General features: G+C 43.9%; 1 protein-coding gene across 1 annotated transcript in view; it reads left to right on the top strand.

Annotated features, from left to right (window-relative positions):
• Nucleotides 1–13,338, top strand: part of LOC310836650 (sodium/hydrogen exchanger 2-like) — a 30,328-nt gene that overhangs the window by 10,774 nt on the left and 6,216 nt on the right. Inside the window, exons 6-10 of the mRNA XM_083722278.1 lie at nt 1,473–1,562; nt 3,123–3,193; nt 6,727–6,891; nt 9,105–9,216; nt 10,072–10,206. Of these exons, the coding sequence (XP_083578404.1) occupies nt 1,473–1,562; nt 3,123–3,193; nt 6,727–6,891; nt 9,105–9,216; nt 10,072–10,206 (573 nt within the window). The remainder of the gene's footprint in view (nt 1–1,472; nt 1,563–3,122; nt 3,194–6,726; nt 6,892–9,104; nt 9,217–10,071; nt 10,207–13,338) is intronic.

The raw sequence follows: 13,338 nt of genomic DNA on the forward strand, positions 1-13,338 counted from the left end.
CCAATAGAATGTAGGGTTTCCATTTATTATGTTCACAAGCAAAGAGTCATCACTGTGTGGCCCACTGTGTGGTAAGTGATTTATTACACATGACATTAATGTGAATTCAAATTTAACATGCAGGTTTCAAACAGCATAAAAAAATTCCTTCCAGTAGCACCTTAGAGACCAACTACGTAAGTTTGTTATTGGTATGAGCTTTCGTGTGCATGCACACTTCTTCAGATACCAAACAGCATTAGCTTGGGCTGGGCTGGGCTCGGCTGGGCTGGTGGTGGTAGTCATTGGGATTTCAGCAGGCAGGAATCCTCCCAGCACTCATGGGAAATTGTTCATGATAAAAGTCTGTAATTTTATCAGGACAAGTTATTTGTTATTTACCATTGTAACAATTGTTTTCTCAAAATTTGCTTTCTCAAAATAAATAAAAACATAAAAGAAAAATAGTGGCAGCCCATTTTAACTGATGAGGGTGCAAATTAAAGATAGACGTGTTTATTTTTTTGAGGCTATTTTAGTTCTGGCATATTATACTAAACTAAGAAAGCAGGAAGAAAATATGAAGGTTAGCCTTACCTTCTGACTACGAGTGATCAATTTTGTTTGTTAAATATTTTGCCGCCTTCAGCATCTCAAAGGGGCACCTGAGATTTGTAAAGACAAAATTTAATTTTGCTTTAATAAATTCATTTTATTATATTGAGAGGGGAACCCCCAAAAGCTCTCCTTCCCTGCTGTGATCCTGGGGGGGGGGGGACCTCCTTCTTTAGCTGGTATTTAACTGGGTGAGAGCAGGGTTTTCTTCCCAGTGCAAATAGCTCCTCAGGACTACAGCAGGAGTGAGAAGTGTTAAACCCCATCTCTGTACCTGCTACATTGCCAATAAAGTTCATCATCCCAGATGGTTCAGTTTACATTACTGAATCCTGCATGTTAAATGTAAAGACACATTCGTGTTGCATCTACATTTGGCCCACAGTTTCATTCCTTGTTGAACCTCATGACCTCGTTTAGTGGGCAAACCCCCAAAAGATGAATAGAAAGCCATTAAGTGGAACCTGCAACAAAACGTTGTAGTGTTAAATTCTCCTGCTTGATGTGCCTGCCAACCAGCCATGCCTCCTTACTGAATGCTCCATTCCAAATCCCCAAACCCCGGGTTTTTTGCCCTCCTTCCCCAAAGTCAGCTGCATTCTATAACCAAGCATGGTCAGCCCTCATTTTCCTGTTTTTGTGTTTCTTCCACACCTTAGGACTCCATCCCCACCACAAGATCTTCTATATTACTTGTAAACATTGTAGTTTTCAGAGCCCACTGACAGGTTCCTCTTCTAGATGGTGTCAGTCGGCTCCATAAGCAACAGCACACACACCTAAACATCAAACAGAGAGAATGATTTGCCCTGTGACTGATATAGATTTTGAATGAAATGTGCAAATTCTCTCTCTCTCATGCTTGTACTCTATGGCAGGGCATGACCATCCGTCCTCTCGTTGACTTGCTAGACGTCACCAGAAAGCAAGAAAGTGCTCCCACCGTGGGAGAACAAATTCATATTCGGGTAAGTTCTCCTCTCTGGGAAAGCAAGGATGTTTGGAAGAGGGCTAGTGGCTACCAGTCATGATAGCTGAGTACTCTCCCCACTCCTGGAGACAGTATGCCTCTGGATATTAATGAATGGGGCGCATAAGTTGGGAGAGACTGCTGTTGTGTTCGTGTTCCAGGTATCAGGCTTCCACTGTGAGAACCAGAACCTTGACTAAATAGGTGTTTAGACTGCTCCAGCAAGGCTTTATGTATTTATACCACATTGAGCTCCTTGAAAGAAAGTATAATAGTAAATGTAAGTGTAATAGTATTTTTTATTTATTTATGGCATTTTTATCCCACCCTTTCCCCAGAAGGAGCTCAAGGTGGAGTACATGGTTCTCAGCCTCCTAATTTAATCCCCACATCAATCCTGTGAAATGGGTTAGGCTGAGAGGCAGTGACAGGACCTGCCCAATAGTTTTTGGTGCCTGAGGTGAACCCCAAAATGGTGGCCCCCCAACCTCCAGGGAAGAAGGGCCGAGTTAATATCTACATGAGGAACAAGGGGTGGGACGGGACTAAAAATCAGCACCAGGATATGCTGCCCCCGTGGATCCTGCCACCTGGGGTGGTTGCCTCAGCTGGAAATGCCAGGGATCGAACCTGGGACCTTCCTCATGCATAGCAGCTGCTGTTCCATTGGAGCCCTTCCTGGCATTTCCTGAGGGTGGGTTGGGGACCCAGCATACATGGCATAGTGTGTTGTAAACATCCTGTTCTGGCATGTCATACCATAATCACCAGTTAAGACCTTGAATTAAGATTCTGAATTTACTTTGAATGTGACACATACTCAGCTGCCATGTATGCTGGGTCCCCAACCCACCCTCAGGAAATGCCAGGAAGGCACTCTAACTGACATAGTAGGGACGTGGGTGGCGCTGTGGGTAAAACCTCAGCGCCTAGGGCTTGCCGATCGCATGGTCAGCGGTTCGAATCCCCGCGGCGGGGTGAGCTCCCGTCTTTCGGTCCCAGCTCCTGCCCACCCAGCAGTTCGAAAGCACCCTTAAGTGCAAGTAGATAAATAGGTACCGCTTTATAGCGGGAAGGTAAACGGTGTTTCTGTGTGCTGCACTGGTGCTGGCTCGCCAGAGCAGCTTCGTCACACTGGCCACGTGACCCGGAAGTGTCTCCGGACAGCGCTGGCCCCCGGCCTCGTGAGATGGGCGCACAACCCTAGAGTCGGACACGACTGGCCCGTACGGGCAGGGGTACCTTTACCTTTAACTGACATAGTGCTTTTTGTCTTGTGGTTTCCCTCTTCCACCACCAGTTTTTTATATATTTAATAAGTGCACAAAAGTGAGCATTTTAAGGAAAGGCAGTTGAGAAGATATCTACCAGTGGAGGATTAAATGGGAAGCTATATAGGCAAATTTCCCTTTTTTTAAATTGCAGTTGTCTCCTTTGCCAAAAATGTGGTGTTGTTTTATCTGTGGGCAGATGTTTTCTTGCTGTCTCTTACAGTGCATACTTTATGCAACAGCAACACAGTTTATGTAGCAAAATCCTCTCTCTCTTTCTCATTTAGTTCTTGGATCATTTGTTGGCTGGCATAGAAGATATATCAGGACACTGGGGACAGTATTATTGGAAAGACAAGTAAGGATTTGATAACAATACAAGTCTCTACATGTGTAAGTGTAAGAAATAAAACTCACAAGCCTGATTTCTGTTTTCACAAAGTCCCTGCTAGGGGTGGCTCAGCACTGCTTGATGGCTGCACCACAAAATGGGACAGCTTTTCCCTTTTCTTCCTCTTTTTCTTTCAACATGAAACACAAGACTCGATTGTTTGGAAGATAAGTTTCTTTACAAAAGAAAAGAGTTTCTCCATTGCCAGGTGTTGCTCACCCTCTGAGCATTAGAACATTTTTCACAGTGGCACCATCAAAGAGTCAGTAAAGAAGATTCTTCAAAGCCAAGATGGTTATTGCAGATGGGTTTCTGCCACACTTTTATGATAAAATACCAATTTCCTTCACTGAGTTTAGGAGAGCTAATTCCTTTTAAACAAGGGAGGAGGACTGCATGCATGAGGGTCAAATATGTCCCTCCAGGTCTCTCTCTGTTTGACCCCATGTGAACCTCCCTTGGTCACACCCTATTTTCAGCCACACTCTCTTTCCTAGGCCATGCCCCTCACCAGCCCTACTTAATCACAGAATCACAGTTTTATAGAGTTGGAAGGGACCATGAGGGACATCTAGCCCATCCCTCTGTATGCAGGAATCTTTTGCCTAATATGAGGCTTGAACCCACAACCCTGAGATTAAGAGCCTGAGCTGTATTTCAGGTCCACCTCCCTGAGTGTTTTTGCTGGGATGTGTCATTGAATTCTGGTAACACTTCTTACTGGCCTGAATGGAGGGTAGAGAGGAATGTATGGACAAAGAAATTAGTCTTCTGCACATAGGTGAAATTCTCATTTCTTGCTCTGTCCACTCTTTGTCTCTGGTTGCACCCAACACTGGCATGTGGCCCTTGGAAGGTTGCCCAAAAAGGAATGCAGCTTGCCAGCCTGTGCTGCTCCTTGCCACTTTGGTTTCTTGAGCCTGGGAGGGAAGGGCTTGGGTTCAGGTGGAAACCATTTGTTCCTCCAGCACCTTCTGTAGCAGGCATGGCCAAACCTGGCCCTCCAGCTGTTTTGGGACTACAGTTCCCATCATCCCTGACCACTGGTCCTGTTAGCTAGGGATGGTGGGAGTTATAGTCCCAAAACATCTGGAGGGCCAAGTTTTGCCATGCATGTTCTAGAGTAACTAACTTGCCTGCCAAAGACCTCTGGGCCTTGGGCAATCCCAGGTACATCTTCTATCCATAAGCTTTACTTACAGAACTTGTTCCAAAACAGACACAAAACAATCACATCCAAATAGCTGCATAAAATCATGTGGTTATGCCACCATATTCTTGATTTCCAATTACTTAGCTTTCCCAACAGACTTCCGTCTTCCTCAATGCGGGTCTGTCTTACCTTTTTGTTAATCTGCTTCTTTGGTCATTTTCCAATTTCCTGTTTTCTATATGCTATACTTAGAATCTGTCTTGTAATTTGCGAAATTTAATCAAAGCATGTCCAGATTTTGACTTGGGGACAATGCTTTTTTAAAAATATTCTCTATAAGTTTCCCACTTCTTTTTGAACTTTTGGTTTGGCTGTCTCCTAATTGTCTCTGTCATTTTAGCCAATTCTAGATATTCCAATAATTTATCCTGCCATTCCTCTTTTGTTGGTACTGATTCTCCTTTCCATTTTTGGGCAATCAGTATTCTCGCTGCTGTTATAGCATATAGATTCAGATATTCTCCTTTCTTCATTTGGAATATCTGAATCTAAAATGCCCAAGAGGAAGGCTTCTGGTTTCTTTATAAAAATTTGCTTAAACATTTTTTTCAATTCCTCATAAATAATATCCCAGAAATTCTTATTTTTTTGCAGCCCCACCACATATGAAACAATGTCCCTTCTGCATGTTTACACCTCCAGCAAGTATTAGATCTCATTTTATACATTTTGGCCAGTTTGTTGGGAGTTATATACCACCTATAGAACATCTTCAAGAAATTTTCCTTTAGTGTGTAACAGACCATAAATTTCCATTCTTTGTTCCATAATCTTTCCCAAGCCGACAATTGGATATTCTACCAAAATCTTTTGCCCACTTAATCATTACTTCTTTCACCTTTTCATCTTTCACTTCCCACTCTAAAAGAAGATTGTACATTCTAGATATTACTCTTTTCTTATTTTGTATTAATTCTTTATCTAATTTTGATTTTTCTGTTGTAAAACCATTTTCCCTATCTGTCTTAAAAACCTTGTTTAATTGGTAATATTATAGTCAGTCCGTTAGGTGATGTCTGATTTTTTCGTTTTTTTTCATTTTCAATTGGTTATCTTCTTCTTCTAATAGGTCTTTGTACGTGGCCCAGTTTGTTTCCATATTTTTTCTTTTCACTGTAATGCCCTCCATAGGGGATAGCCACCAGGGAGCTTTTGGTTCCAATAAATCTTTAAACTTCCCCCATACCTTATATAGTGGCTTTCTTATGATATGATTCAGGAAGCCTCTATGAGTTTTAACTTTTTCATATCCCAGGTAGGCATGCCACCCAAAGCAATTATCGAAACCTTCCAAATCTAGTAAATCTGAGTTCTGCAATGTCATCCATTCTTTTAGCCAACATAAGCAAGCTGATTCATAATAAAGTTTCAGATCTGGCAGTGCAAATCCCCCTCTGTTCTTATTGTCTATTAATAATTTGTGTTTAATTCTAGGTTATTTGCACTGCCAGATAAACCTTGATATGTCTTGAAGCTTCTTATTCCCCCTATCACTGGGTTCATCTGAAACATGAACATCATCTTTGGGAGTACATTCATTTTTACTGTGGATACTCTCCACTAAAGCGACAGGTTCAGCCTGTTCCATATTTCTATATCCCTTTTAATTTCCTTCCATATTTTTGTATAATTATCATTGAATAAATTGCAATTTTTAATTGTAAACCAAATTCCCAAGTATTTGACCTCGTTAACTATTGTCAGACCTGAAATTATTTGCAATTCTTCTTTCACCTGTGCTTACATATTTTTTGTTTGTTTGTTTTTATTTATATTTATTTTAAATCCCACCACCTTCCCAAATTCATAAATTCTTTCTAAAAATTTTAGTAAGGTTTTCGGTAGTTATTATAAAATCATCCGCAAAGGCCTTTATTTTGTAAGATTTACTTCCTACTACTATTCCTTTTATTTCTGGGTCCTTTCTTATTGCAATTGCCAGTGATTCTAACACCATAATAAACAGAAGAGGTGACAGTGGGCAACCTTGCCTAGTCCCTTTCCTTATTTTAAAACCTTCTGTTATTTCCTTATTTATAATCAATTTCGCTCTCTGATTTTGATATAGTGTCTCTATGCCTCAGACGCTTAATTATTGTACACTGTTAGTGTGCATAGAAAGAGTGCAGGAGCAGGGCTTTCAGAAGTATTTTAGCGACCCGAATTCCAGTTCCTTCATGAGATCATTGTATGGGCAGAAATAAAACTTAATATTCTCTCTCTCTCTCTCTCTCTCTCTCTCTCTCTCTCTCTCTCTCCACCCCCCCCCCCCAAATTCCCTGGACAGATTAGAATACTTCAATAGCAAATATCTCCAGAAATTTTTGCTCCGGGAATATGTGCAGCCCAAATCGAGCATTGTGCTCCTATATGAGAAGTTGGAGAGGAAACATGCCATTGAGCTAGCTGAAGCAGGGCAGCTCATTTGCGGTCCAACCCATAGCTCATTGCTGTAAGTGGATTTTAACAACAACAACAACAACAACTTACCCATCTCAGGAACGTAGCAACCTGCCTTATCCTGAGTCAGATCATGGGCTCACCTAGCCAAGTACCCTCTACTTATTTTTATTTATTTTATTTATTACTTTTATGCCCCACCTTTATCTTCCAAGGATCTTAAGGTCATGTACATAGTTCTCCCCCTCCCCATTTCATCCTCCCAACATCCCTGTGAGGTAGGTTAGGCTAAGAGATGGTGACTGGCTCAAGGTCACCCAGTGAGTTTCAGGGCTGAGTGGTTGTTGGACTACAGCTCCTGGCACCCTTGACCACTGGCCATACTGGCTGGGACTGACCAGAGGTCAGCAACATCTTGAAGGGCTGCAGGTTGGTCTACTTGGATTGCCAGCAGCTCTCCAGGGTCTAGGGCAGAGGTTCTTTCCCCAGCACTGCCCTCACCCCAGACCATTTTCCTATCAACTTGTTGCCATATACAGAGTATTTTAATCTTCACGTTTGCCAAGCTATTACTCTGCACTTTCTTCAAGCTGGGATTGTGGCCATTGCTTCCTTGCTTGCTTGCATGTTATAAGCAGGTACTGGGGGAGGAGGGATGGATGGATAGAAAGAAAGATCACTCTGTTTCCAGTTCATGCTGCTTTGCACATCAGTGGTAGAACATCTGTTTTGCATTCAGAAGGTCCCAAGTTCAACCCCTGGTTTCTCCATGTAAGCCTGGAAAAAACTCCTATCTGAAATCCTGGAGAGCTGTTGCCAGTCAGTATAGACAAGCTGGACCAATGGTCTGACTCAGTATATGGCAGATTCCCATGTTCAGTATATGGCAGATTCCCATGTTCCAGTGTCCTGTTTCTGCATTAAAGGGCGATTGCAAATAAATAACTTCATATTTTAATGCCTACTTCTAAATGCCTTTTCTCTCAAAACACTGCATTAAAAATGTACTTTGATATGTGTTTTGAGTTGAGAACTGTGCTGCAGTGTTTGGCAAAGTACAAATGCCAATAGACAGCTATGTTGCAACCCACACATGAGTCCCAGAGGTACAAATCAGATTGGTTTGTGTTGAAATTGAGGAAGACTGAATGCCTCAAGCATCCCTTCTGTGTGAAATGTTGGGGAGAGAACACAGTTTGGATGTAGATAATATGTCTTGTGTGCGGATGAGCCTAGGTTCAATCCTGCAGTTAAAAGGAACAAGCAGCTTATTATTTTGTTAGCAGATGTCATGAGCCCCATGCCCTCTGGACACTTCAGTAGAAGTAACCTGAGTTTTGGGAAAAAATGCACACAGCTGAAGAAGGATTGTGAAGGGGTGTTGCTTTTCCAGCTTCCTCCTTCAGCTCTGTGTACTTCTCAAGGGAATAGAAGGCAACCTACTTCATGATGCGGGGAAAGGAATTCCAGAGGCTTTGTGGGCACCAGAGGAGAACTTCCAAGCATAGCATCACACCCACAGGAGCTACACTTGGAGAATCACAGGTGCTCAACAACTCTGACTTGGTATAAAGTACCTTCCTGTGCAATGTTGAAAGAAAACCTGTTTCAGTAGCAAGGCTGCATATACACACCATGCATTTAAATGCAGGCTAAACCACAGAGCCTAGGATGTGCCGATCAGAAGGTTGGCGGTTCGAATCCCCGCGACGGGGTGAGTTCCTGTTGCTCGGTCCCTGCTCCGGCCAACCTAGCAGTTTGAAAGGAACTCAAAGTGCAAGTAGATAAATAGGTACCACTCCGGCGGGAAGGTAAACAGCGTCTCCGTGCGCTGCTCTGGTTTGTCAGAAGCGACTTAATCATGCTGGCCACATGACCCGGAAGCTGTAAGCCGGCTCCCTCAGCCAGTAAAGTGAGATGAGCGGTGCAACCCCAGAGTTGGCTAACGACTGGACCTAATGGTCAGGGGTCCCTTTACTTTTACTTCCCCCAAAGAGCCCTGGGAACTGTACTTTTATAAATGGGGTAGTTCCCGCAGGATTCTGTGGGGGGAAAGAATGCACTTTAAATGTAATATAAAGGGGTATGTGCAGAAAGTCACCTCTGTGTCTCTCTGTCCTACAAAGCATGCTGCAGCAGTAGAAAGGAACTCGCTCTCTCCTTCCAGCTTTAATGTCCATTTCGAAGGTCAGTAACTGGTTGTCCTCTTACCTCATATAAAGCATCTTTATAATATTCTATTTCTCTCTTCCCCGCCCACTGTAGCAACAATGACAAACACGCCACCACAGTCAATGACTCGGACAGTCTCAATCTAGATGTGGTGGATGATATCCAGAAGATATTGGAAAGGAATCTGTACAAAACAAGGAGAACCGTGAGTTTTTCCCCCTTTAGTTGATAACAATAGCTGTGTAAACAAAAATGTGGCTGGGTCTGAGCCACCAATGCTAATTTCCTACAATTGCCTTAAAGTGACATTCATTTCCCCCCAATGTTGCATTGTTTGAAGAAACTGTGAGAAACTTAATGGCGGTTCATATAATGCAACCATATGCTAATGACGCCACGGCTGCTGCTGCTCACTTCAGCTCAGTGGTGGTTAGTGTCCATTGGGACTGGTAGGGTAAAATTCAGGGAGGCCAACAGTAGGTGGCGCCAGAGCCACTGATAGGTGGAGCCAATGAATTCTAGTTTTCTCACCATCCTACTCCCTGCTGAGTTCTCCAAGGGTAACACTGAGACCTGGGAGAAGAAAGGGGTCACAGGCAGTGTTGCCACCCCCTGGAGAGGTTGTAAGTAAGAAGGCAGACAGGTGGGGACTGGTAGAGGGCAAACTAAGGTTTGGGGGGGAGTGCTCCATCCACACTAATGAACCAGCATCTACTGCTGCCACTATCACAAGCACAGTTGCTGTCCACTGTGGTGCACCAGCATAGAATCATAGATTTGGAAGGGGCCACAAGAGTCATCTAGTCCAACCCCCTGCAATGCAGGAATCTTTTGGAACCTCCCTTGGAAGTGACTTGCACAAATGTGTCTCTGAAAATAGCCTAAGGGTCCTGGCAGGCATGCCTTGAACTTCTTGGAGAGGTAAAGCAGGGTATAAATATAAAATATAATAAATGCACCAATCTACAATGGACAGATGAGTCGGCTCCGCTGGGTAAAGAAGAAAGAAAGAAAGAAGCGTTAGCGATTAACATGTCTTGCTTGCATTGTGTATTACCAGGTGCCAGCATACAACAGGCACACTCTGCCTGGAGAAACAGAACCAGTGGAGCAAGCAAAGGAGATCTTGATCCTCAGACACAAGAGCTGGCAGATCCACATGAACAGAAGTGACTCGGACCGTTTGAGCAAAGAGGTACAAGTCAGTGTGGGCACTGGGGGTGGGTGGAGCATTGAAACAGATTCAAATTAAGTAAGCTTTAAGGGACGTGGGTGGCGCTGTGGGTTAAACCACAGATCCTAGGACTTGCCGATCAGAAGGTCAGTGGTTCGAATCCCCGTGACGGGGTGAGCTCCTGTTTCTCGGTCTCTGCTCCTGCCAACCTAGCAGTTCAAAAGCACATCAAAGTGCAAGTAGATAAATAGGTACCACTCTGGTGGGAGGGTAAACGGCGTTTCCGTGTGCTGCTCTGGTTCTCCAGAAGTGGCTTAGTCCTGCTGGCCACATGACCCGGAAGCTGTACGCCGGCTCCCTTGGCCAATAAAGCGGGATGAGTGCCGCAACCCCAGAGTCGGCCACGACTGGACCTAATGGTCAGAGGTCCCTTTAACTTCTTTAAGTAAGCTTTTACTCCAGTTACAGTTCTCAGTTTTCCTGACCTTATGGCAGGGGTGGGGAAACTTTTTTCATCCTGGGAGGGCCACATGCCCTGAAGGACAACCTTACAGGGGCTGCATGGCTGTGGTGCACAGCACCAGAGGTAAAAGTAGCTAGAGTAGCAAGTGTTCGTCTTACCTTTGTACACTGCAGCTATGCAAAAGTCAAGAGGTTTCTGCATGTACTCCATCCTCCACACAGGCAAGCTAAAGCCATTGTTGCAGTTCAGGGACACATTTGAGCTTAGCAAAGGCACTTATGGAGGGCGTGGAGAATGGCCATTGAGGGGTGCAGATTGGGGGTAGGTAGTGTAGACTGGGAAGAGTCCTGAGGGCCACAGAGAGACACAGGCATAAAGCTCTCCAGCAGAGATTTAAAATAGTAGTAACAAAAACATGCGGCAAAGTAAAGTGACTCCCAAAGCATCCCCTTAAAAGCTTTCTTTCCAAAGTTTCCCTCTTTCATCAGCATAGGAAAAGACAACAGGTAAGTTAAAAAAAAAACGGTTTACTTACAAATTTCTCCAAAGGTCAGATTAATATGCTTCAGGAAATTGCGCAGGCAGTAAAACTTGGCTTAGTTGCAAAGTGGTGACAGTTCCTAGTTATTGGTATAGGAACCCAAGAGTGGCTTGTGTGAGCCTTGCAGTAAACCAGCACAAACCACCTCACCAGTACTCTGCAGTCATACAAACCAGACACAGGTTTATTCATTTGGTGACAAGTCTCAGGAGAATGTAGCACAATATTTCTGTGTGGCTAACTCTCCATAATAACTCTTCAGTGACAACCAGGCCGTTTCACATGGGGTGTTAGTCGTCATCTTACCACAAGATGGAGCCATTACAATTATTATGTTTACAAGAAGAAGAAAAAAAACACACAGAAAGAATCTTGGGAAAACCATAGGGAAATAATTGTTAATTGTGAATTAATGAACTTAATGGTTAGGAGGGTCATATGTAGGTTTTTTTTAAAAAAAGTTGGGAGAATGGAATGAAATATCTTATTTTGGTTTGTGTTTGTGAATTATTTATTGTGAATTATTGTGAAGTTGTTATCTTGGTCATTTCTGTTTGTACTGTGATTTTACATTATTGTAAGCTGTCTGAATGGTGCATGGACACGGAACAGATAAAGAAACTATACTTATTTTATATAAAAAAATTAAAAGGACTGGCCAACCTATAAAAATGTGTGTGTGTGTGTGGACTTAAGCTTTAAGGGGGTGGACAGACTTGGTGAAACTTGGCTCAGTACAAGGCAGCTTCCTGTGTTCCTTGTACACCGGAGTCAGGTTCAAAAGACAGATAGACAGGCAGAATTAAAGAACAGGGTGCTTCTGGGCACATTTTGAGTCTGGGAATTTGCTGTCGGAGTCTGAAGGGAACTTGCACTCCTTTCTGTCACGTCCACTCCCAGTTACACCAAGTCTTCTAATTTTCACATGTCCCCTCCATACATCATTTTGATTGTCCTGTTGCACACCACCCCAATCTCTGTGTGGTGGGAGATTCCAGGGGTTCCAGGCATTCGGCTTCCTCGGAATGAGAGACAGCAGACACCGCTGTGTCTTTAGGATATATGGCCTATTGACACATATGTGCAATGAGCATATATGTAACCTGCTGGAGGGGCTCACAGCATTAACACTCCAATAAGGAGTGTTCCTCCATAGCCGCAGCCTTGAATTTGAACAGGAATCAAGCATCTCTCTCCCTCTCAGGTTTCTGTCTGCCTTCTGCTTCTAGTCCAGCTCTCTCACACACACTTGAACTCCCACCTTTCCCCTTCTAACTACCTATCAGTTTCCTGCCCACCTAGCAGTTCAAAAGCACATCAAAGTGCAAGTAGATAAATAGGTACCGCTCCGGCGGGAAGGTAAACGGCGTTTCCGTGCGCTGCTCTGGTTTGCCAGAAGCGGCTTAGTCATGCTGGCCACATGACCCGGAAGCTGTATGCCGGCTCCCTCAGCCAATAAAGCGAGATGAGCGCTGCAACCCCAGAGTCGGCCACGACTGGACCTAATGGTCAGGGGTCTCTTTACCTTTACCTTACCTACCTTTACCTTACCCCCATTTGACCAGAGCCACAGAGCCAGTTCCTTTGTTACCCTATCAGCCCATACTTTAGGTAATTACCAAGAAGCTGGCCAGCTATTCCAACAATTTAATCCTTGCTGGATCCAGGAATTAGGAGAGTCTCAGGCATGCAGTCTACCCTCCACTGCCCCCAAACTCACAAATAGTACATTCATGATTATTTGTGCTCATGATGCACTTGGAGCAGTTATGCTTTCAGTACTGTACTGTTTTCACCTGCAAATGTTGTGGGGTGGAGTGCATGGACCACTTTGCACCCATTTAGTGTAAGTCTCATAACTTCCTGCTGAAATACTCTTAACCTTTTATACACTGGTACCTCGGGATGCGAATGGGATCCATTCTGGAGCCCCGTCCGCATCCAGAAGCAAACGTAACTAGCGACGGCACATCTGCGCATGTGCGTGACGTCATTTTGAGCATCTGCGCATGTGCAAGCGGCGAAACCCAGAAGTAACCCGCTCCGTTACTTCTGGGTTGCCGTGGAGCACAACTTGAACGTGCTCAACATGAAGCATATTCAACCCAAGGTATGACTGTACTGCAAATTTTCCATTTATTTATTTTTT

Source organism: Podarcis gaigeae (genome assembly GCF_964106915.1).
Source record: "Podarcis gaigeae genome assembly, chromosome: Z".
NCBI lineage: Eukaryota > Metazoa > Chordata > Lepidosauria > Squamata > Lacertidae > Podarcis > Podarcis gaigeae.